Consider the following 23,507-nt stretch of genomic DNA (forward strand, 5'->3'; position numbering starts at 1 on the left):
CAAATGATTGTACTGTGGAACTGCCTCCATGTGCACAAATTTACCCAGTTTAGTGATTCATTACTTGTTCTTTGAAATTCCAACTTGGAGATATTTTGTGCAAGGGCTTTATAGAACCAGTCCTTTTGTTCATCTATTAATCTAGAAAGCTGTCATTGTCATCGTCAGCATCATCATCACAATCATCATCATCATCATCATTTAATGTTCACCGTCCATGCTGGCATGGATATGATAGTCTGACAGGGAACCAGCAAGCTGCAGGGCTGTGTCAAGCTCCAGTATCATCCTTGACATGGTTTCTGTGACTTGATGCCCTTCATAATGCCAACCACTTTACAGAGCGCACTAGGTGCTTTTCTCATGCTACCAGCCCTACAGCTTTACAGAATTCTTTACTGCATTCTTTTTTCATGCCATGATTGAACATACTATTATTGTACCACTCATTAATCTGAGTCTAAAATTCTATTACATATCCTGGCTACTTCAATAATTCCATTTACCATGTTTCTGCTAAAAGTATACTTGCACCACCTATATGTATTTCCTTTTAGTGATGTATGAACTAAGAATATACACTAAATATATAATTATAGTTTTAAAGCAGTGTTTTATGCACATATACAAGAAAATTGTAAATACAAGAAAATTGTAAAAGTAAATTAAAATGCTTCTCACTGAAGTTTTATTAATTTTTTACATTTTACTTAAAAGCATAAACACATACCCATGGACATACACATGCATCTACAATTTATTAATACTGCCTCTCTAAAAAAAAATAATTTATTAAAAATCTTGGTATAAGTATCTATTCTGTGTGCATGTAACTATGTGTGCATGTGCACACATACACACACACACACACACACACACATGCTCTTTCATATTGAAATACATTGTTACTTAATTATAAAACGTATATGCACTCACATACTTGCACATATAATCAATAAGTCTGGAAATATTCTAAAATTAAATTCAAGGAACAATAACAATATAATTACATAATGAAACAGAAAATAATTAGCAATAACATGAAATTACAAATTAACTGTATTTTTTTCCTATCTTTACCTAAACACAAACCTATACTTATCTAGATACATTAACTTCGTCACTAGAAACAAACTTCATTTATTCTAGATTGTAAACATATCAACTATTTTAGGCTTATGTGCACATCACTGTCACTAGAATGCACATAGATTGGATTTCACAACAATGTTCATTTTCTGTAAGTCAATGGAAGGCAGTAAAAACAAAATTATATAAAATATGTAGTAAAATGATTAACCACACTTAGGTTACAGAAAGACATCAAAGATTTGTAAGACTTAAGATTATCTCCATTGCATCCAGTAGCCAGTGTGGCTTTTAGGGTCTTTACATATGCTTTTAACACTTCAGCCTTTAGTTTTATAAAGCTAAACTGAAAAAGAATCACTAATCTTATCTAATTTGTATTATGAAGCTATGTTTTGTACTGCATGGAATCTTCATTAGGTGAATAATTTTGATTCTAACATACACCCACACATACATGCATGCACACAGGCATGTGTGTATATATATATATATATATATAGAGAGAGAGAGAGAGAGAGATAGATATATATATATATAATCAATGGCATTTGTTTATTTTGAAGTTTTATCAGTACTGGTTTCTCAAATCATATCTATTATCAATGATATTGATTAAAGCATCCAGTATCATTGATAATAAATATTATTTTGATCCTAGAACCAATATTGAGTTTTTACTCTCAGCATGTTTAGAATGCTCAAAGACACAAACCTACAAAACAAGCATTTTTTTGCAAGTGTGATTGAGTGATATATATATATATATATATATATATATATATATATATATATATATATATATGTATGTATAGAGAGAGAGAGAGAGAGAGAGAGAGAGAGAAAGAGAATGAGAGGGAGAGAGAGAGAGAAGAGAAAGTGTGTGTATGTGTTTTTATTCTTTTATTTGTTTGTCATTTGAATGCGGCCATGCTGGAGCACCGCCATTAGTCGAGCAAATCAACTCCATGACTTATTCCTTGCAGGACTAGTACTTATTCTATCAGTTTCTTTTGCTGAACCACTAAGTTGCGGGAACGTAAACACTAACATCAGTTGTCAAGTGTGTTGGGGGGACAAACACAGACACACAAACATATAAACACACACACATATATATATATATGTGGTGAGCTGGTAGAAACGTTAGCACGTCGGGCGAAATGCTTAGCGGTATTTTGTCTGCCGCTACGTTCTGAGTTCAAATTCCGCCGAGGTCGATTTTGCCTTTCATCCTTTCGGGGTCGATTAAATAAGTACCAGTCACGCACTGGGGTCGATATAATCGACTTAATCCATTTGTCTGTTCTTGTTTGTGCCCTCTGTATGTAGCCCCTTGTGGGTAGTAAAGAAATAACACACACATATATATATATATATATACGATGGGTTTCTTTCAATTTCTGTCTACCAAATCCACTCACAATGCTTTGGTCATAAGGCTTTGGTTGGCCTGAGGCTATAGTAGAAGACACTTGCCCAAGGTGCCACACAGTGGGACTGAACTCAGAACGATGTGGTTGGTAAGCAAGCTACTTACCACAGAGCCACTTCTGCGCCTATAAAATAGCAAAGGAATTTCATAATAGAATAATTTAAGAGTGACTCCTTTGCATATGAGATTGGATTCTACATCCAACAATGAATTTATTGATGTTTAGATAGTTTTTTTTATTGCCAAGAGAGCCAAAACAAAGCCCTCCTAGCTGTGAGATGTGAGCTTTAAGTGCAGAAGATATGAAAAGACTCGAAAGAAATGAGGTGAGTATGCTTTTCTTGATGTGGTAAGTTAATGTGCATTAATAATGAAGTATAAAGGAGCTGGCAGGCAAACTGGTTATCAGAGAAATCAGATGTAGTGTGCCATGAAGGTATAAGTATGTGATGCAAATGGATGATGACAACTGTGCTCAAAGGGAATGTTCACTATGGAAGAGGGAAACCAAAGAAGACTTGGGATGAGATGGCAAAGAATGATCTCAAGATGGTGAGAAAGATTATAGAAGATTGTTTCAACATGGTGCTGCAGAAGAGTCAATCTCCCACGCCATTTTATGAAAATGCCTGCAAAAACAGTGATAAAAGTACATCTCCTTCTGCCACTTACTGCCTATTCTATATCCTCACGCCTTCTCATTTCTTCTCTGCCATATCCTCTCCTCTTACAACCAATCTACTCATCATACCAAACACTCTTAATTGAAGTGAAAGTATTTGACCTGTGCACACTGAATCCCCTGCTCCTCCTGTACCTATCTCATGGATGTGCATGGCTTAGTGATAGGAAGATAAGATTGTGGTTTCGATTCCTGGACTGGGTGATGCCTTGTGTTTTTAAGCAAAGCACTTCATTTCATGTTGCTACAGTCCACTCAGCCAGCAAAAATGAGTAATCTTGTGAATGACCAGCATTCCATCTAGGTGGGGAATTTATGTCATGGAAATGAGGAAACAGACCCTTATGAGTTGGCATAGCTCAAGAAGATAACTTTACTTTTTGTTTTACTGTACCTATCTTATACCCTTCCATTTCTTCTACACACTGTACCATGCCACATGATCCTATGCATTCTGAATCCTTTCTGCCCTTGCCATCAATATTCTGCTACCCCTTCTTACTCTATCCTTCCTAATCATTATACTTTAGAGGAGATAGGTGGGTCTGCCCTCTTGCAGTCTTTGCCCACATGCTCTGAGTCTTTTGTTACTATGCTCTCTTCTTTTCACTTTGGGCATGTTACATTGAGAATATGTTCTGACACCTCCTCCTTCTTCTTCTCCATGTTCTCTTGTTATTCTCTCAAATACCACTCACCAAAACAATAAAACTGTTCCTTCCATTATACTGTAACCTTCAATACTTCACTGAAACTCATCATTCTCCCATTCTACTATTCAATGGTGGAGACCCCTTTCATATAGTGTGTTACAAAGCAATCTCTTTTGTGTAGGTGGAATGAAAAAAAATATTCAGAAGGTTCTGTGATGTGGTTGGTGAATCAAGTAGAGACAATGAAGGGTTTGAAAGGTTGGAAAATTTAGAAAGTGCAGATGCCAAGAAAAAAATGCACCCTGCATACTGTAAAATGGTTGGTGTTAGGAAAGGCAACCACGCATAAAGCATAACTTGCTAGATTCAGCTGAATTGTCTAACCCATTTTAGCACTCCCAAACGCACACACACACATGCACATGTATGTATGCATACACACATGCACGCACGCACGCACACACACAAAAACTGCTCAAACACTAGAAAAACTGCTGTGTTACTACATATCCAATATATCAATGAAAATATCTTAGTTATAGAATTACTAAATATTGCATATCCCCTCTACTTTGATCATACTTGCATTTAGTGATAAAAAAATTCATCTGAACTGAGAAATCAAAAAGGCTTTAAATCAGGAATTATGATGGACAGATTAGGTTAATACTGCTGATTATTTCAATCTAAGAGACTGTTTCAATTTGATAATTATGAATAGTAATTATGATAATTATTTATGATTGTCAAATTCAAATACTTCCTTTCTATATAATAAATTTAGACAAATACAAAATAACAATAATAATAATAATATTTATTTATTTATTAATTTCTTTTTTGACTAGGTATATATGCAATTATCACTTCATTGCCAACAAGGAAACTAGAGACAAGGCGGCGAGCTGGCAGAAACGTTAGCACACCGGGCAAAATGCTTAGCAGTATTTCGTCTGCCGTTACGTTCTGAGTTCAAATTCCGCTGAGGTCGACTTTACCTTTCAGGGTCGATAAATTAAGTACCAGTTACACACTGGGGTCAATGTAATCGACTTAATCCCTCTGTCTGTCCTTGTTTGTCCCCTCTATGTTTAGCCCCTTGTGGGCAATAAAGAAATAAGAGACAAGAACATATTTTATCATTTGTGACACATAGAAATGTAAGTTGCTGATTTCCCCAGGTATATAGATATTTTAATGTCATTTTTATTCATTGTTGTTACTAAGTGTGCTACAGTTAACTGTAGGTTATATCAGGTCTTAAGTCATTGTGCAGAATGTGATAAGGTTTTGGCCATGAAAAGAGATTTAGGAGTATTGTTTTCAGCAATGATATTGGGATTCCTATGATATCTAAAACCAAATGAACAGAAGTGTTATAAGTAAACACACTGTAATACAATGCCAAAGACTTTTAACTGACATGGCAGCACCCTAATAATTTGGTTAACTTGTTGACTCTATTGTATTGTATGGTGAGCAAATTATATTCAAAGCCTCAATAAAAACACTATCTTTTTATTGTCATATAAATTACAGACTCTATACACAAAGTGAATAAAATTCTTGCTGAGAAATAATAACTTTATTTTCTGATACAATTTATGATAAGTAGTGTTGGTTATAGAATACAAGTTCAGCAAATAAATCTATTTATGGCATGCTTGGATATTGGAAATTTGGTTTTATTATAAAATCATTGAAAATAAAAATGATTGTGATAAATGACTGTTTGTATTAAAGAAAGTATGTGATTTTGGTGCTGTCTACTAAAAGTTAACTCCATCAGTTGAGGGTATATGAGCAGTCAGTTGAAGTAATGTAACAAAAATAGTTTGTGTTGTTCGTCAAATCAATGAAGCCAAGTCAGAAGGGGAGTAAAATCTAAATTAGGATTGTGGATTCTAAAATTATGTAGACTATACAAAAACATTCCACTTCTGAGAGGAAAGAGATATGTAGACTTTCACAATATAATTAATGATGCATAACATGCTTATATTTAGAATGAGGATTAAACCAATGTCTGCATATGAATTTGAAATAACAAATGAGATGCTATTGGTATATTTGTGGTTGGAAACTTTCTATACAGCAAAAGTGGCTAAAAAATCTATAGAGAAGACAAGAAATTATATATGTGTATATATATATATATATTCTAATCACTGCACCCAATGCTGTCTGAGTATCGAGGCAATGATACTGGACATATTTGTATCTTATCTCCCTTGCAATAATTCTTATCATTTGATCTCTCATTCGCCCACCTCAAAATACCAATGTATAAATGTTTGTATTGGATAAGTTTGTAACCAATACAGCCAACCATCACCCATCACTATTGCTACCATCACTCCCTCTCTCACTGGGAAACATGCAGCTGCCAAAACTATTTCTCTTCCGTTCCCTCTTACTCTGTTTCTTCCTTCATACTCTCACTGCATTCACCTACTCAACCTGGTTCTTCTGTCATCATTCCATCTCTTCTTTACTCTCTTGGTCATGTTGCCTTGAACTAACAGAAACCCAGACACATACCAGCAAGAGATGATCTGGATTAGAAAGACTCATTAGAGTAATAACTACTCTGCAAGAACAGCATCAGCTTCCAAGAGCAGAGACATAAGAGTTAAGAATGCTAGTCAAAAGATGTCATAATCTGTCTACCTTACAAAAGGGGAGAGCTGGAAATAATTCAGATCTGTTGTTCATACAACATCAGGACAGTATTCAAAAAGGTCTACCAGACATTTTTCATGAACAAAACATAAGAGATCATAACTAAGAACACTGCAATTGTGGTAGTGAACATAAATGTGAATTAACTACCACCTAAAATTAAAATTAGGAACATTAAAAAGTTTTGATTTATGGAGAGATAGAAAAATCAGGCATGGCTGGTTGTGAAGAGAAAAGGGAAGCCATCAACCCTTGTGGAACAAAGTCAAGATAATAGATAAACAACACTGTAAGCTAAAATGACTGAAAGGAATCAGTGTATCTACTGGCCTGATAGCCTCCTCAGTAGGTCCACTATACAGATGAAGACCATGAAATAAAGCCACTCTTGACTGCAGAAAAATTATTAAAAATATTACTTATAATTTGTGCAACTGAAGTATCATTTCACTTCCTCCAGGGATAAGCTATAGAAACTAAAAGCTGAAGTAGCTATGTGCATTCTACCTAGCAACAATAGAAAACAAAATAATATCTAGACCCAAACATACAATATACATTAGATATATAGATGATATACTAATTGTACTGGACACATCAAAAGATGAGAAATTAAAGAAAGACCTGGAGAAAAATCCACTAATAAAATTCAACACCCAAAACAATGCTAATTCCATTTGTGGACACAAACATTCAAACTGAAAACAATAGATACATTATGCCAGTTTACACAAAAAATAATGAATGTATATATTTACATGAACACTCTAGGGAAATCACTAATAAGGGGAGCATTTCGATTCCTTTGAACAGACGAGGCATTACATAAAAAATACAGAAAATAGAACAATCACTAATTGACATTGGATATTTAAGCAAACTTTTAGATTAAGCTACTAATGAATACACACACAAATACAATGAAACCAATATATTAGACAGTAACCTTGTTAAAGTACATCTACTACATACTAATGTATGTAGTTTGTCCGTCGATGTGACGAAGACCATCTAGTCATCCTGGGGTGGGGGTGGGCTTGTTTTGTGAGTCCGCAGATGGCTAGTGAGGCCAATTTGCACCCAAAAGAGTCTTTGACAGTGTAGACAGGAAGTGGTAGCGCCTGCTACAGAGTTGTTAGCTCTGTTCTTCCTGGCTTGTCTGCAGTCTTCTGCAGCAGCAATCCTATTGGTCTCGCATGTGTTGGCACCCTTGTGGACAGCTGATCACCACCTTTCTCTGTCTAGAGCAGACTGCTCCCAAGTGTCACGGTCGATGTTGAAGGCTTTCAGTATGTCCTTAAAGCACTTCTTCTGGCCGCCTTGTGAGCACTTTCCCTTTTGCAGCTCGCCAAAGAGCAATCCTTTTGGTAATCGATCGTCTGACATGCAAGCTTCATGCCCTGCCCAGTGAAGCTGAGACTGCATCAAGATGGTATGGATGCTAGGGAGGTTAGCACATATTAGTACCTCGGTGTCCGGGATCCTGTCCTGCCACTTTATGCTGAGAAGTTTTCTGAGGCATATTGTATGAAAGTGGTGCAGCTTCCTGGCATGACGCTGGTAGACCATCTCGGACTCGCAGCCATAAAGCAGCGTTGTGAGAACTAATACATACTAATACATACCAGGTATCAGAACAGAATAACCCATAGTAGAAAAATCTCATAAAATGAGATACATGCTGACATTAGTAATAAATTATAAAAACAATAAAATCAAAAAAATTGTTATTAACAACATACTACAGGAGTGGTTGGTGTTGGGAAGGGCATCCAGCTGTAGAAACTTTACCAGATCAGATTGGAGACTGGCATGTCCAACCCATGCCAGCAGGGAAAGCAGACGTTAAATGACGACAACGATGATATATATATGTGTGTGTGTGTGTGTGTGTGTGTGTGTGTGTTGGTGATATAATTTTTAGCAAGGTTACTTTCCAAGCAGTCAATCTGGGTTTTATTCCCAGCCAACATATCCTTTCATTTTTGTCTTTTACAGATCCCAGTGCCACATAAAATGCATTTGTGCCAGTTCTGCATAAACGAACCTGTGCTGGTGGTATGTAAATAGCACCCAGCACACTGTAAAGTGGTTGGCATGAGGAGGGGCATCTAGTTGTAGAAACCAAGCCACAACAGACAACTGGAGTCTGGAGAGCTCCACAGCTGGCCAGTTCTTATCAAACTGCCCAACCCATGCCAGATGATGATGATGATGATGATGTGTGCAATATATTTATATCACAAGACAATTTGAGAAAGGAAGACATGGACACTTAAAGAGCCAAACAGGATTAGGAAAGTATTAGTTGAAGTATTTGAAAAGAGGGCGAGGGAGATGAATAGTTCCCATGAGACAAGCCACTGAGGGCTACAGACCAAATCTATGACTGGAGCAAGGTGGAACAGTACTGTAAATGGAGCCATAAAAGCTAAGAAAGCCCTGGAAAAACTGGAAGTAAGAGGTTAACAGAGAAGACCAAGTAGTTATATTTAGCAAAGAAAGAGGCAGAAAATATGAGGTTGTCAATGCTGTGCATCATAAAGATAAAAAATGTAAGGCTTTCTGGGTTGCATGATAGTATACTAGAGAAAGTCAAGATGACATTGGAAAGAAGTGTGAATGGAATGGTAATGACATACTTGCCTTTACTGACACTGAATAGAAAAAGGTGTGGTAGTTATTCAGAGGGGTTACTGAATGAATAAGCAGACCCAACAAAGACCCTGCCATCTAAGTTGACAATAATCTAATGGCAAGCAGAATTAAGGATATAAAAGCATAAAATATCTGTGAAATAGAGTACATGCTAGTCATTTGCATAGCCAATCAGGTAATACAGAGAAGTGTTATACCCACTGACAGGTATTGCAGTATCATTGTTAACAACTATAAGAGCAAAAGAAATGCACCAGAGCAAGGCAATTACGGAGACATCAAATCTGATACTGTGTTCTTAATGCAAATATATACTTTTACCACATGTTTTATATAACGTCAGTGATCAGGTCATGATAGATTAATTCATAATTTACAAGAACTACCAATTAGGAATACTTGAATTTAAATAGCAATTAAACTGGGACTATAGTTTTATCTGAAAATATTTTGATTCCATAGGAAAAGCAAGAGTATATGACTTTTAATTGTACATTATTTGTAAAAGCACATGAATGGATATTTTAACAAGGTTTCAAGTGCTTCTTACCAAGAGATCTGGAATCACTCTGCATAAACACTAGAAATGTAAATGAACAACAATAAGCATGAGATTCTAAAAACAACTGTAGTGTTCCAGTGAAAGTAATGATAGATTATACAAAGACGTGTGCTTGATCCAGATTTAAGTATGAAGGGTTGTGATTTTAAGAGTTACTATAGTAGTGTTCTGGGAATTTACAAGTGAGTCTAGGTGTTTGTACATGATTTTATTTGTAGTTGCAGGGGATATGCGATTAGAAGCAGACTGCAACTTTGAGCTCTACCCATGTCATGACTAAATGCAATTTCAATCTAAATATTTAATTTTGCATTGTCTATAAATAAGCATTGTTTCCAAATTGGATAGACTAGGCAGTCAAAAATAGTTTCTGTCCTTCCAATCATTATTACAAAGCTAGTCTTTACTCCTTGCAGGAATAAAAACAAAAATCAATTAATTTTCTCCTTTTTCTCATGCCTTAAGATAATTCTAATTTGATAAATAAGGCAGGCTCTACAATACATAAAAGTTTCACTCATGTGTAATCTAACATCTTTCTTTCTCTCTCTCTCTCTGTCATGCATTCTCTCGCCATGTATGTATTGTTTGTATGTTTGCATATTTGGCCAGAGACTCCATTATCAATTTGGTGTTGAACTTTCATATTTTCAAAAGAAATGCTTAGTCAAGAGGAGGAAGTATAGTACAGTTCCTATATAAAGAAAAGACAGCCTAGCTGATATTTTGACTCTCATCCTCTCACTTCATGAGTTTTGGAGCTACCATTAAAACAGGATATAATACATCCTCTTCTATACTTACTAGGTTGGCTTTTAAAGAATATGAGTTATTCAATATTCAATTGATTAACAGATTTTTCAGTTGATTTATGTGTGTAAAGTCTTTACAAATGTTTTACAGTATATATGATCCAGAAAAATCTTTCTGTAAAATTGATTTTAGGAGTGTTGTGTATTGCAAAGATGGACTGATGACCCAACATTCAACCCACATTATTCTGAAGAAATAAAATTGAGCTCACCACCACCTGCTAATGAAGCACTTATCATTTTACAGCGTTGAAATACATCATTCTATGTACTAGGTGGACTTGGCTTTTAGAGGTGTCTTGCTATTTTTGCATGTGTGTATGTATGCATGCGCATGTGCTTATACAGGCACATATGTATGGATACATATGTGTGTGCATGTAAAAATATACATATGTATATATAAGTATGTGTCTGCATGTAAGTAAGTTTATATCATCATCAGTCATTATCACTTAGCATCTGTCTTCCATGCTGGGGTGGATGGTTTGACAGGATCCAACAAACTGGAGAAGTATGTTTGAGATTCACTGTCTGCTTTGTTGTGATTTTTACAGCTAGATACTCTTCCTAACACTAACCACTTTACAGAGTGCATTTGGCGTTTTTTTCCAAAGTACCAGCACTAGTGAGGTCAGATAACTCACAAAGCAAAGAAAATCCCCTTCAAATGAGCTTGGATGCAATAGAGAAGAAGGTGGCTTTTATGCTAGGTGTTGAGAAGCTAAGGTATGATAGAGGGATAAGAACTGGTGTCTTGCAATAGAGGAGATACATGGCTACCATGCATTATATAAGGGTGGGTGGCTGGAAGTAGCTGAAGTATGCAAGACATTTTACAGGAATTAGAATGTATGATATATTGTTTTTGCCTATTCCAATGATACTAATTGTGTAAAAAAAAAAAAGAGACTTCACCCAGGAATCATAACTGGTTTACAAAGGAAAACAAATTTACATATGTTAATAAACGTATCTGGTGAGAGACTGATATAGTTTAATTCTATACTATGTATAAAATATATTTATAGAATATATCTAAAGGTTTTAGTCAACCCTGTATGTAATATAGACAGATATACACAACATGTCCTTGTATACAATATCTTTATCAACCACAACAGAAATATCAGCCAGACTAGCTTTAATCTTGTGTTAATATTTTATCAGTGACTGGGTGTCTGTTTTGCTGTCCACAAAAACATTGCTTATAAAAACCCACTATCACTAAAGGCTTGATTATATCAGATAGACCACTTTGCTTATATAACACTTGCAGTTTGATTAAATATTCATTAATGTACTTTAGGATTAGTAACTCTGATTGTTGCTACACTGGGAGCCATTTTAAAGCATTACTCAAACTCACATATCTGATACACAAATACTAACTGAAAGTTTTTCAATATATGCATCTCTGTTGCAGCATAATATATAACCTATAATGATTTTTTTGATATTTACTGCAGACACTAAAATCTCAAAATATAATGAATCTAAACTCTTTAATAAAATTAAAGATACAAAAGCTATGTACAGCAACAGAGTATTCAGCTACAAAATACAATTATATAATTCAAGGCAGATTCTGTTTGTTTCTTTTGTGGAGTACACCCACCCCTTAAAAAAAAAAGGACACTGGACAGAATGATACTTTCCATCTAATTAAGGAATTTGAGCTTCTTTGTTTTTCTGAAGAATTCCTGAAGCTGAGAGAAAGATTGATATAGTAACTTAGAAATGATAATAAATAAATGAATCAGAAAGTGAATGAACAGGAAAGAGTTCGTTAAGCTTCATTGAGAAAAGAGAAGCAGTGATGTGAGATAGCAACATAATTACTAAATATTGCATATAAATACCTGAAATACTTTCAATATAATAACAAGGGGTCTTGCCAGACTTGATAACAGGTGAATAATATAATATATGTATGCATGTATGTATATGTATCGGTTTGTATGTTTTGCTTTATGTATGTATTCTCATGCACATAGTTGCATATCTAGACATGCTCATATATGTACGTATGTATGTATGTATGTATGTGCGTATGTGTGTGTGCGTGCATATATGTATGTTTGTATGCATGTACATACATATGCACATATGTATGTACATGCATACATGATAAGCTTTTGCACAGTTTCTATCTTATTGACACTGTTGAAATGGTGTAATAAAGTAAGTATCATACATAATCCTCCACTCAATTTAAAAGATGCTTATATATTATTAACAACCACAGATAGTATGGTGGCAGAAGGTGATGCAACAGACAATTGTTTCTATAGATAAACAGCTTCTATCATAGCATTGTCCTCCCCATTTAATTAATTGCTATTACTCATGAATGTATACATTCACTATGCATTCTTTATCATCATCTATCTAGTATGTTAACATATCAAACCTTTACTCCTTTTATCTGAAAATATCAGCATTAGGCATTTCATTTTTCAATTTCCAAATGTCATCTGTGTAACAAGGAAGGGCAGGTAATCTACTTGTGGTCAAATTCTTTTACCATCACTCTTTATTACTTTACCTCTCCTCTACCACTTTCACTTACTATCTGTTAACATCTACAATTTTCTGTCCCACAATCTTGCATTTTCATTGCTATCCAGTCATCACTTACTCTCCTTTACCATCACCCATTTTCAATGCTACCCCAAAATACTACTCATGCTGTTCCTTATTCAGTTTCCTTACCAATAACCAGTATGTAGCTCTCACTACCTCTCTTCTGCAGCTGCTTCCTTACAACTCTTTTCCCCATCACACTCATACTCTCTTTCTTGTCATCCTCTTGGTTTCACTTTCCTATTCATTTCATTGGTCATGTTTATTTTGAAAGAACAATGATAATATAGAGATGAGTGACCTCTAGTGTTGAAGGGGGGCAAGGCAATCCACTAATAATGGTGGTATGATAAAATACATCCAGTACACTCTGTAATGTGGTGGGCAAATGACACAACATATGGCTGAGACAACTCTTCTTTATTTTAGAGTATGTATCCCCACCCCAAGTACTGGTGCTACTATAAAATGCACCATTTACAAACTCTTAGGTGAAGTACTAGGAAAGGCATCCACCTATAGAAACCACATAGAAAATGGAATGTACAAATATGATTTGGCCCTCTGACCTGTCTAAACTGGCAATGACTCTTAATAAGTTGGACTTTTCCAACTCAGTACACATGAAAAGTCTTTACCCTACATGTGAATGCAGAAACAATGGCATTCTAGGAATAGAGAAAAGAGGACAACTTTCTAATACATGAAGCACATGTACCACAGTATGGACGAATTAATGGAAAATGAGAAGATTTGTCAATTATAATGCTTACTTTTGAGGTATGCAGAAAAAGTTGTTTAAAGACTATTTTATTTATAAGTGTTCAAATAGAAAAGTAGGTTTTATAAGAGAAGTATCTTTTGGATGATAAAAGTTAAGTATAGTTTTATCCATTTATTGCTACTAGTGCAGACTCACTGTACTTTTTTTTTTTTTTGCAGTAAACAATAAGTTGTTACTTTTATAAAATGAAACATTCTTCCTAAAAGCACTGAACAATTTTGTCGTAATTCTAAATTTAGAGTAGTAAAAGTAATAGCACAAGTATGACAATTGTTAAGCTGATTCTCAGAGCTTATATAATATGAAAAAGAGTGGAAGGTAGATTCTCAAGCATTGGGTTTTATAAGATTTAAAAAATATTTTCGATGATTTTTTTTTATTGTCAAAAAAAAAAAAAGACTGAAATGAACCTTTTTAAAATGTTTAGTGGAAAAAATATATCTATTTTGTCACAGCTTTCGCAAACAGTGAGGTGAGAGTTTTTCAAAATTACTGAAGGACCTTGAAAAGGATGTTACAGATCTACTGCCTTTAATAATGTAATGGCAATAGTTTCACCAGTAACATCTGTTTTAATAGTAAAAGGCACACCATTATTGATAGTGGCTACAGCTGCTTGCTTTTAATAGCATTGATATATTTTATAGATGTAAGAAAATTTGTTCTGACAAACAGCTAAAGTTTTGAAGAGTTGGAAGTGATCCACTGAGCATTGGCAGTATCACCAGGTGAAATGATTGGTGGCATTTCATCTGTCTTTAAGAATTTGAGCTCAAATTCTGCTGTGGTCAACTTTACCTTTCATCCTTTTGGAGTCAATAAAATAAGTACTAGTTGAGTACTGGGTTGATGCAATTGACTAACTCCCTCCCACAAATTTCAGACATTGTGTCTATAGTAGAAAGGATTATTTTTCATTATTTTGAAATATAGATGATTATTCAAGAGGCCAAAGGAGATCTGGATGAAGAAGTAATTCTCTATTCCAAATGAGATAAGTTAAAGTTAGAATATACTTGTAGTAACTTTTGTTTAAAAGATTATATCATGCTCTGGTTTTGTTTCACTATAAACTAATGACAAATCATCCACATTACAAATAAGTATCTTTAAAATGAATTTTGCTGATAAATTCATTGGTAACTTACTGGAACACCAATGTGCACTATTTGCAAAGACCATAGAAACTTCAGTAAATTGATACCAACTCGTTACTGGAACTAACTTGTGCTATTTGCAATGACCATAGAAACTTAGATATTATTATTATTATTATTATTAGTCTTTTTGTGTAAGTTATTAATAAGTTAACTCTGAAATTGTGAACAATAATAAAAAAAAAAATTAAATTTAAACAAAGTAAAATGAATTATTTTCCTTTTCCTCTGATTAATATCAGGCACGATATCATTTTTGAAGTTTAAAACAGTTTTCTTCTATAAATATAAGCATAACAAGCATGCATCTTCATAAAAAGTAAACTGTTCAAACTAAAGACAGCATAAAATAATGTGCTGACACTTCACACCTGATGATGTAAACTGTTGCAATGAATTAAATTACTAGGTAACTAGTATATATTGAAGTGAGGCAGTAAAATGGAATTTAATCTAAAGGCTAAAATGTTCAATTTATTTAATTTAATACATTTTCAGACAGCTGACAGCTTTCTTTTTCTCAGAAATAAGAATAATATTAAAACTAAATTTACCCAACTTATTATTCCATCAGTTCTCTCTTTAATTTAATGTCATCGCTGTAATCATTGTTGTCAGTGGTGCTGTCAAAACTACCACCTCTGATGTTATTATTACTACATCCAACTTGCAATATTACATTGGGACTGACAATCCCAAGGTAATCAAGACTGTTCAACTTTATAAATAATCTCAGACCCAGTTCCTGCAACCTGCCTACTATTCATTTGGTTAGTATTATATCAGAAACATATCGGTGACTAGTGAACTTGCAAGAGAATGATTAATATGTATAACTAACAGATATTCACATTTAGTTTACAACAACAGAACATTTCCCAGACCATAGCCAAATATAATTCTTTTAAAATAGTCATCTATATATCATAATTAGTGAAAATACTTAGTGGCTGTGTGGTAAGAAGTTTGCTTCTCAAGATTACAGTTTCAGTTCAGTCCCACTGTGTGGCACCTCAGGTAAGTGTCTTCTACCATAGCCCTGGGCCAACCAAAGCTTGGTGAGTAGATTTTGTAGACAGAAATCGAAAGAAGTCCATCATCATCATCATCGTTTAACGTCGGTTTTCCATGCTAGCATGGGTTGGATTGTTCAGCCAGGGTCTGGGAAGCCAGGAGGCTGCACTAGGCTCCAGTCTGATCTGGCAGTGTTTCTACAGCTGGATGCCCTTCCTAACGCCAACCACTCTGTGAGTGTAGTGGGTGCTTTTTACGTGCCACCGGCACAGGAGCCGGAGGGGTCTGGCTACGGCCACGATTGGTTGGAGCTTTTTACGTGCCGCCGGCATGGAAGTCAACCAAATATATATATATGCATGTGTGTGTGTGTGTGTGTGTATGTCATCAATGGAGCATATATCCCAAAAAGAACCACACTCTAGAGCAGGGGTTTTCAAACTTTTTGATTTGCGGACCCCTTTATATTTCAGGCTTTACCTTAGGGACCCCCTTATAAATGCTTATGAAATTTATACATAAATATTTGCTTAAAATAACATATATTTTTACATTTATTTATTTAACAGTATTTAACAAATAGGTTTGTCAATTAAAAGATTTTGATTAAAAAATATATATAAAATCAAATTGCCCATAAAAAGTATTTGCTGTCCACGGACCCCCTGTGGTCCGCAGACCACAGTTTGAAAACCCCTGCTCTAGAGGATAAAGCAGTAATGTATTCATATGCAATTAAATATATTTCTGATCATAGAGTGACCAATGGTTTCACATCCATTTATATATACATACATAATATATAGAAAAGGGAACAAAAAAAAGAAGAATGTAACAGACAACAACAAAACATCTGGACAGTTAGACAATACAAAAAAGGACAGAAAGAAACAAGGATGGGTCATTCAGAGTTTTCTATCTTTGGTCAAGTTCCAGATTTTCTCAGCAGTTTCAGCCAGTTATATATATATATGTGTGTGTGTGTGTGTGTGTGTGTGTGTGTGTGTGTGTGTGTGTGTGTGTGTGTATATAAAGTTAATTGCAGAATAAAACTGTTAGGTTATCGGCTCAAAAAGCCACAGCCCACCAATGACCACATATAAGAAGTACAGCATAAACCACAAAACAAAATTAGCAAAGGGAAGTCAAAATTTTTATACATAAGTATAAAATCGATTAAAAATATAATAGAATAACATAAATAAATAAACTGCGACTAAAAAGTTGATTAAAAATATTTTAATTCTAATTTTTAGTATACCCTTTAGAATAGTCAGGCAGGTTTGGTAACTAAATAAAACTACTAGGTTTCAAATCCAACGTAAGCCATGATAAAAAATAAATACTACCATTGTATCCATATTTTTATTATTATTTTTATAGCAATATTTTTGTCTTTTTATTTTTATTTTTATCATTACTATTATTATCACCATTACTACCATTATTACCACTACTAATACTATTATTTTTGTTCTTATTTTTATTTTTATATAGTTTTAGGAAGGTGGAGGAAAATTTATGATTGCAAAAAGGGATTACCTCGATAAACTTATTCAAGGTTTTCGACCCAAAAGACCTAAGAATGGAAAGGGATTCCCTAATGCATAATAAGCACTTGCTAATATTAGCCTTAAATTGGGGGGTTCTAGATAAGATTGACCATTCAAGATGGTGAAATATGGATTTTACCTTGTTACACATTGGATGTTCTGTTATTATGTCGTTCCATGTACTTCGGTATTCCTGTATATGAATTACGAAATTGGATTTTACCTGCTAAATTTGCTGTCCTGAGGGAAGTAATGAACTTTAGTACAATTTAAACTTAAACTTCTTTTATTAGCTATTAACCTCAACGAATGAACTATTTTACTACGTTTCCCTATGTATTATTTTTTCTATATATATATATTTTCATTCCACTATATCTGTACCGGTCTATAATATTTTTAATCAACTTTTTAGTCGCAGTTTATTTATTTATGTTATTCTATTATATTTTTAATCGATTTTATTCTTATGTATAAAAATTTTGACTTCCCTTTGCTAATTTGGTTTTGTCGTTTATGCTATACTTCTTATATGTGGTCATTGGTGGGCTGTGGCTTTTTGAGCCGATGACCTAACGGTTTTATTCTGCAATTAACTTTGTACCTTTGTCTCAATTAGTTTGAGCACTTCTTTTACAGCCTTGTATAAATTCTTGGTTTTCTAATACAAAACTATTAATATTGAATAATTATGTGTGTATATATATATATATATATATATATATATATGTATGTATGTATGTATATGTATATATATATATATATATATATATATATATATATATATATATATTTATATATATACCATCATCACAATGTTTATAACTTGGATTATATAAGTAAGCAACATCTCCAGAAGAAATACTATTTTTAATTTTATAAATGAATTTTTTTTAATGTAATCAAGAAATTTAATTCTCAGGCATGTCATTATTTAAATCCTTAATATATTCTAATCTCCAACAAAAAAAAAGAAATAGAGCTGAGTTTAAACATCAACAAAATATTTTGTGTCAACAGAGAACTAAAATTAATATTGAAAATTATGATTTAGTCCTTATATATGTATGTGTATGTGTGTATATAAATATATCTGTAAATATATGCCTGTTTGTTTATCTATCTAACTATCTATTTATCTATCTGTGTTTGTATTATATATGTCTGCATATATGGAACATTGCTAAAACAGCAACAAAATTTTCATGTCTTTGCTTGTATGTAGTTTAAGACCTTTATAACATTATCATGACATTATATAGACCTTTATAACATTACCATGAGAACCAGAAATGAAATCAAAAGTATGAACTTGAAGCAGCTGCTTTTGCACAAGTTGTTCAAAAAAGATTTTTTAAACAAAAGAACATAAGGATTAGTACTTTCTTCAAACCTTCATTTCATATTTCAAAAGAAATTTAGACTGGATATTTTAAAAGAAAACTAGGTTCAATTTACCTGCTGGTGATTGGAAACAAGTAACTCTGTGTGCAGGAAATCAGAGCCTATCTTTTATAATATATACATAGCGAGGTTGTGAGAGGTACTGGTATCTAGAAGACCCAAAGAGTGTCAGATAATGCTTAGTAAGTGCTATGGACAGACTGTAGTTAAACCCTTAGTTTAATAGTGATATGAGTGAGGAGTCTAATGTGAGTCTTGTATTAGCATGAATATATATATTAGAGAGAATGAGATAACAAAGCCAAGGCTGTGAAGAGTTATATTATCCATAATATCCCAGAAACAGCTGTAAGACTATTTCCTTATAAATGTCCTGATAACTCCTCACAGCCTTGGCTTTGTTATCTCATTCTCTCTAATATATATATATATATATATATATATATATATAAGCAGAAAATGGAGAAAACTTTTGATCAACAAACAAACAAACTGACCAATATCGGTTAATTATTTTTATGTTATGTTATTTTATGTTTTGTATTAAAAAATAATTAACCAATGTTGGTCACTTTGTTTGTTTGTTGATCAAAGGTTTTCTCCAATTTCTGCTTATTTAAATTTGATTGCTGATAAACTTTTGTTTATTGTTATTACCCGGGTTAACATAGGTAAATGATACTGGTAACAAGAATGGATATTCTTATCCCTTAGACGGTTATTCCAACCGCTAACTCTGCTTACCTTATCTATATATATATATATATATATATATATATATATATATGCATAGACACACATGTTCACATTCTACTCAGAATCATTAGCGACATTTAAATGATCATTTCACAGTGCCTGCATGGGTGGCAGATCTTTTTCAACATCACATGTTGCCAATCATCACGGCTCTTTATTATCTTCATTTCAGCATTTTGAGATTAGTTTTCCGACAGTGGGAGTGAAGAAAGTTCAGGAAACTATTAGCAAGAAATAGTATGCCTATAGCAACACATAGTATGTGAAATTGTTGTTCCTTTTTAACTTTGCATTTTAAGTTTAAGTTAAAATTTAGTCACATCTAAATATTAGTATACTGTATTGGGTTTAAAAAATTCTTTTTTTTCTATTTCATATACTGATTTAATCAGAAAGTTTAAGTCAGTTAAAATGATAGATATGTGAATTTTACAAACACACCAGCTCAAAACTCAATGACATGTTAAATGTTTCACTTACTCTCTTCAGGACCTTCAGTGTCTGGAACCTCTTTAGAATCCTTTCTCTTGATTAAACTGCCTTTCTTTGACTGAAATTAAAAGGAAATGAATAAAAGGAACAGAATAAATAACATCACCATCATTTTCATCAACATCTTCATTTTAATGTCTACTTTTCCATGCTTACATGGGAGGGAGGGAATTTGTTGAAGTAGACTATCTTTGGCCAGATGCCTTTCCTGTCACCAACCCTCACCTGTCTCCAAGCAAGGTAATATTTCCCCCCATGACCAGAAATGTTTTTCACAGAAGACTAGAATGATCATCACTTATATGATGGTGATACTCATTTACAATCATTATATGATTTGTGTGGTGTCAAGACGAGAGTACATACATATACATATGTGTACATATATAGTTGTAAGCATGGTTGTATAGAATAAGCTTGCTTCACAACTACATGGTTCCGGGTTCAATCTCATTGCATGACACCATGGGTATATGTCTTCTACTACAGCTTTGGGCCAACCAAAGCCTTGTAAGTGTATATTGTAGACAGAACTGAAAGAAACCCACCTCATATATATATATATTTATCTACATGTGTGTGTGCGCTTTGAATCTGTGCTTGTCCTGGTGTGTTTAAATTCTGGTAACTAGCAGGCTGACAAAAAAGAATGATAGAATAACTACCAGGCCTAAAACATTATAAGTATTGGGGTCAAATCATTCAACTAAAATACTTTTTCAAGGTGACACTCTGGTATGGCTGTGGTCTAATGACTGAAATAAGTAAAAGATAAAAGATATAAAGCATGTGTGTGTGTGTTTGTGTATGGTTGGCTTCTAGTTTTTGTCTACCAAATCCATGCATAAAGGCTTTGGTCAGCCTGAGGTTCTATAATAAAAGACACTTGCTGAAGGTGCTGTGCAGTGGAACTGAGACCACATGGTTGAGTAGCAAACTTCTCAACCACACAGCCACACTTGTGCCTTTAAAAAACAATAAATAAATGCAAAAAGTACTTGGAAAATAGCAGCTTTGAAAAAGGAAAATCATAATACTATCAGTAATATCAAGTAATGACTGGCTATTAACACTTTACCAGTTAAACCAGCCATGTCTGGCCCAAATATTCTACCTATTTTATGTTCAAACCAGCCAGATCCAGCCTCTTACACCTACCCTATGATGTCATTCGAAAAAATATCACATAATCAAAATTTTAAAGCTGCGAGATAATGCATGAGGAATTCAAAACAATGTAAATGAATAAACATTACATTTGACAGAGTAATCTGAATGCTAAAAGGTTAAGCTCAGTTACTAACTAAACACACACACATCCATTCTAGCTATATTTAAACCAGTCAAGTTGTGAACTCTGTAAAAAAAAAAAAACTACTTTCATGTTTGACATACTAAAATATTCACACCTACTTAATTTGGATCCTAAAATACAAGACATCTGTTGCATCAACACTCTAAAAACACATTGTTGCTTTTTTGTTAACACTGTAAAATAAAAATACTGTTGTTTATGAGAAATGCTTAAGATTCAGAAGTACTGTATTAAATTTTTGTTTTTTACTTAAATCTTTATATCTATTTTTGAGTTCAGTGCCTCAAGAGCAGAAACGTGCTGTCTAGGTAGGTAAGGCAGTGCCTGCCTGAACTGAAGTTATATACATTAATTATGAAATATAAAATGTAAATTTTATGTAATATAAAATGTAAATGTAAATGATTTCTAGTTCATTGTAAAAATGCTAATTTTATGTTTGAAGTACAGTGCATAATTTAGTAAACGGCTCTTCTTTTGAAGGTAGACGGATACAATTTACATATACTTACATTCATGTGTGTGTGTGTGTGTGTGTGTGTGTGTGCGCATGCGCGTGTGTGTATACATATCCACACACACACACACACATATATATATATATGTGTGTGTGTGTGTGTGGATATGTATACACACACGCGCATGCGCACACACACACACACACACACACACACACACACACACACACACACACACACACATATATATATATATATATATATATATATATATATATACATACATGCATGCATACATATATACATGCACACACATTATTATTCATAATTCTCTTACAAAAAACAATTTTGTTTTGGCTGCTAGCGGACGTTAAACGATATATATATATATATATATATATATATATATATATATATATATATATATATATATATATCGTTACATATATATGTATATATATATGTAAAAGATTGAAGAGGAACACATGAGTAGATATATATGGAAAAAAGACAAAGTAGAAAATGCTAAAATACTTTTATAAAGAACGTTACAGAACCGGTTTCGATCCTTGAGATCTTTTCAACTGTAAATATGAATAATAGATTTTTGAAAAATTATTGAAAAATTAAATTTTGGTAAATTTAAAAGAAAAGTCTTTTTAAAGACATATTTATATAGTATTCAAGTAACAGCAGCATTTTTCTTGTTTCTGCCTATCTCTGTTTCACTTGTTAACTCTTGTGGGTTCGAAGAAGGAATGCTATGATAGTAGCAGTGTTAATTGGTTGGGTGTCCTGACATTGACCTGTTGATGGACATAGTGATTTGTATAGTTTATAATGTTTGCATGGGTGTTATTCTAGACAGCAGTAGTAGTACTAAAGTAAGGGAGGAGGTGGTGGAAAGAAAGAAGATGACAGAGAAGAAGTTTTTTTATTCTCTCTGTTTATTTCCTTGTGTTCCTTTCTGTTGAAGAGCATAGGCTCGAAACATAAAAGACTTTCTCAGCTTCCCAAGCATCAAACTAACACACTTGTCTTCGTCTTTTGTTTTTCTGTAAATTTCAACTATGCATATATATATATATATATATATATATATATATATATATATATATATATATATATATAAATATATATATATATATATGTATAAATATATATATATATATATAAATATATATATATATATATATATAAATATATATATATATATAAATATATATATATATATACATACATATATATATAAGCAATGTTAATTCTCTATTTGAAGTATTAACAGTAACTGCACGATAAAGTGTAGTATATTGCCACTTAAGTGTGGCTGACCCCTAGGGGTGGATGTTACTGTTGCTTTTAGCCCCAGGAGGACATCTCCTCCAGCTGGCTTATCGACACACGACTGTGTCCTG

General features: G+C 33.4%; 1 protein-coding gene across 21 annotated transcripts in view; it reads right to left on the reverse strand.

Moving 5' to 3' along the window:
- LOC106875793 (uncharacterized) overlaps positions 1 to 23,507 on the reverse strand; it is an 848,542-nt gene that overhangs the window by 165,529 nt on the left and 659,506 nt on the right. For all 21 annotated transcript variants that reach the window (XM_089351827.1, XM_089351822.1, XM_089351821.1 and 18 more), the window contains one exon: positions 20,308 to 20,377. In XM_089351827.1, the coding sequence (XP_089207953.1) occupies positions 20,308 to 20,377 (70 nt within the window). The remainder of the gene's footprint in view (positions 1 to 20,307; positions 20,378 to 23,507) is intronic.

Source organism: Octopus bimaculoides, chromosome 5 (assembly GCF_046866305.1).
Source record: "Octopus bimaculoides isolate indiv1 chromosome 5, ASM4686630v1, whole genome shotgun sequence".
Lineage (NCBI taxonomy): Eukaryota > Metazoa > Mollusca > Cephalopoda > Octopoda > Octopodidae > Octopus > Octopus bimaculoides.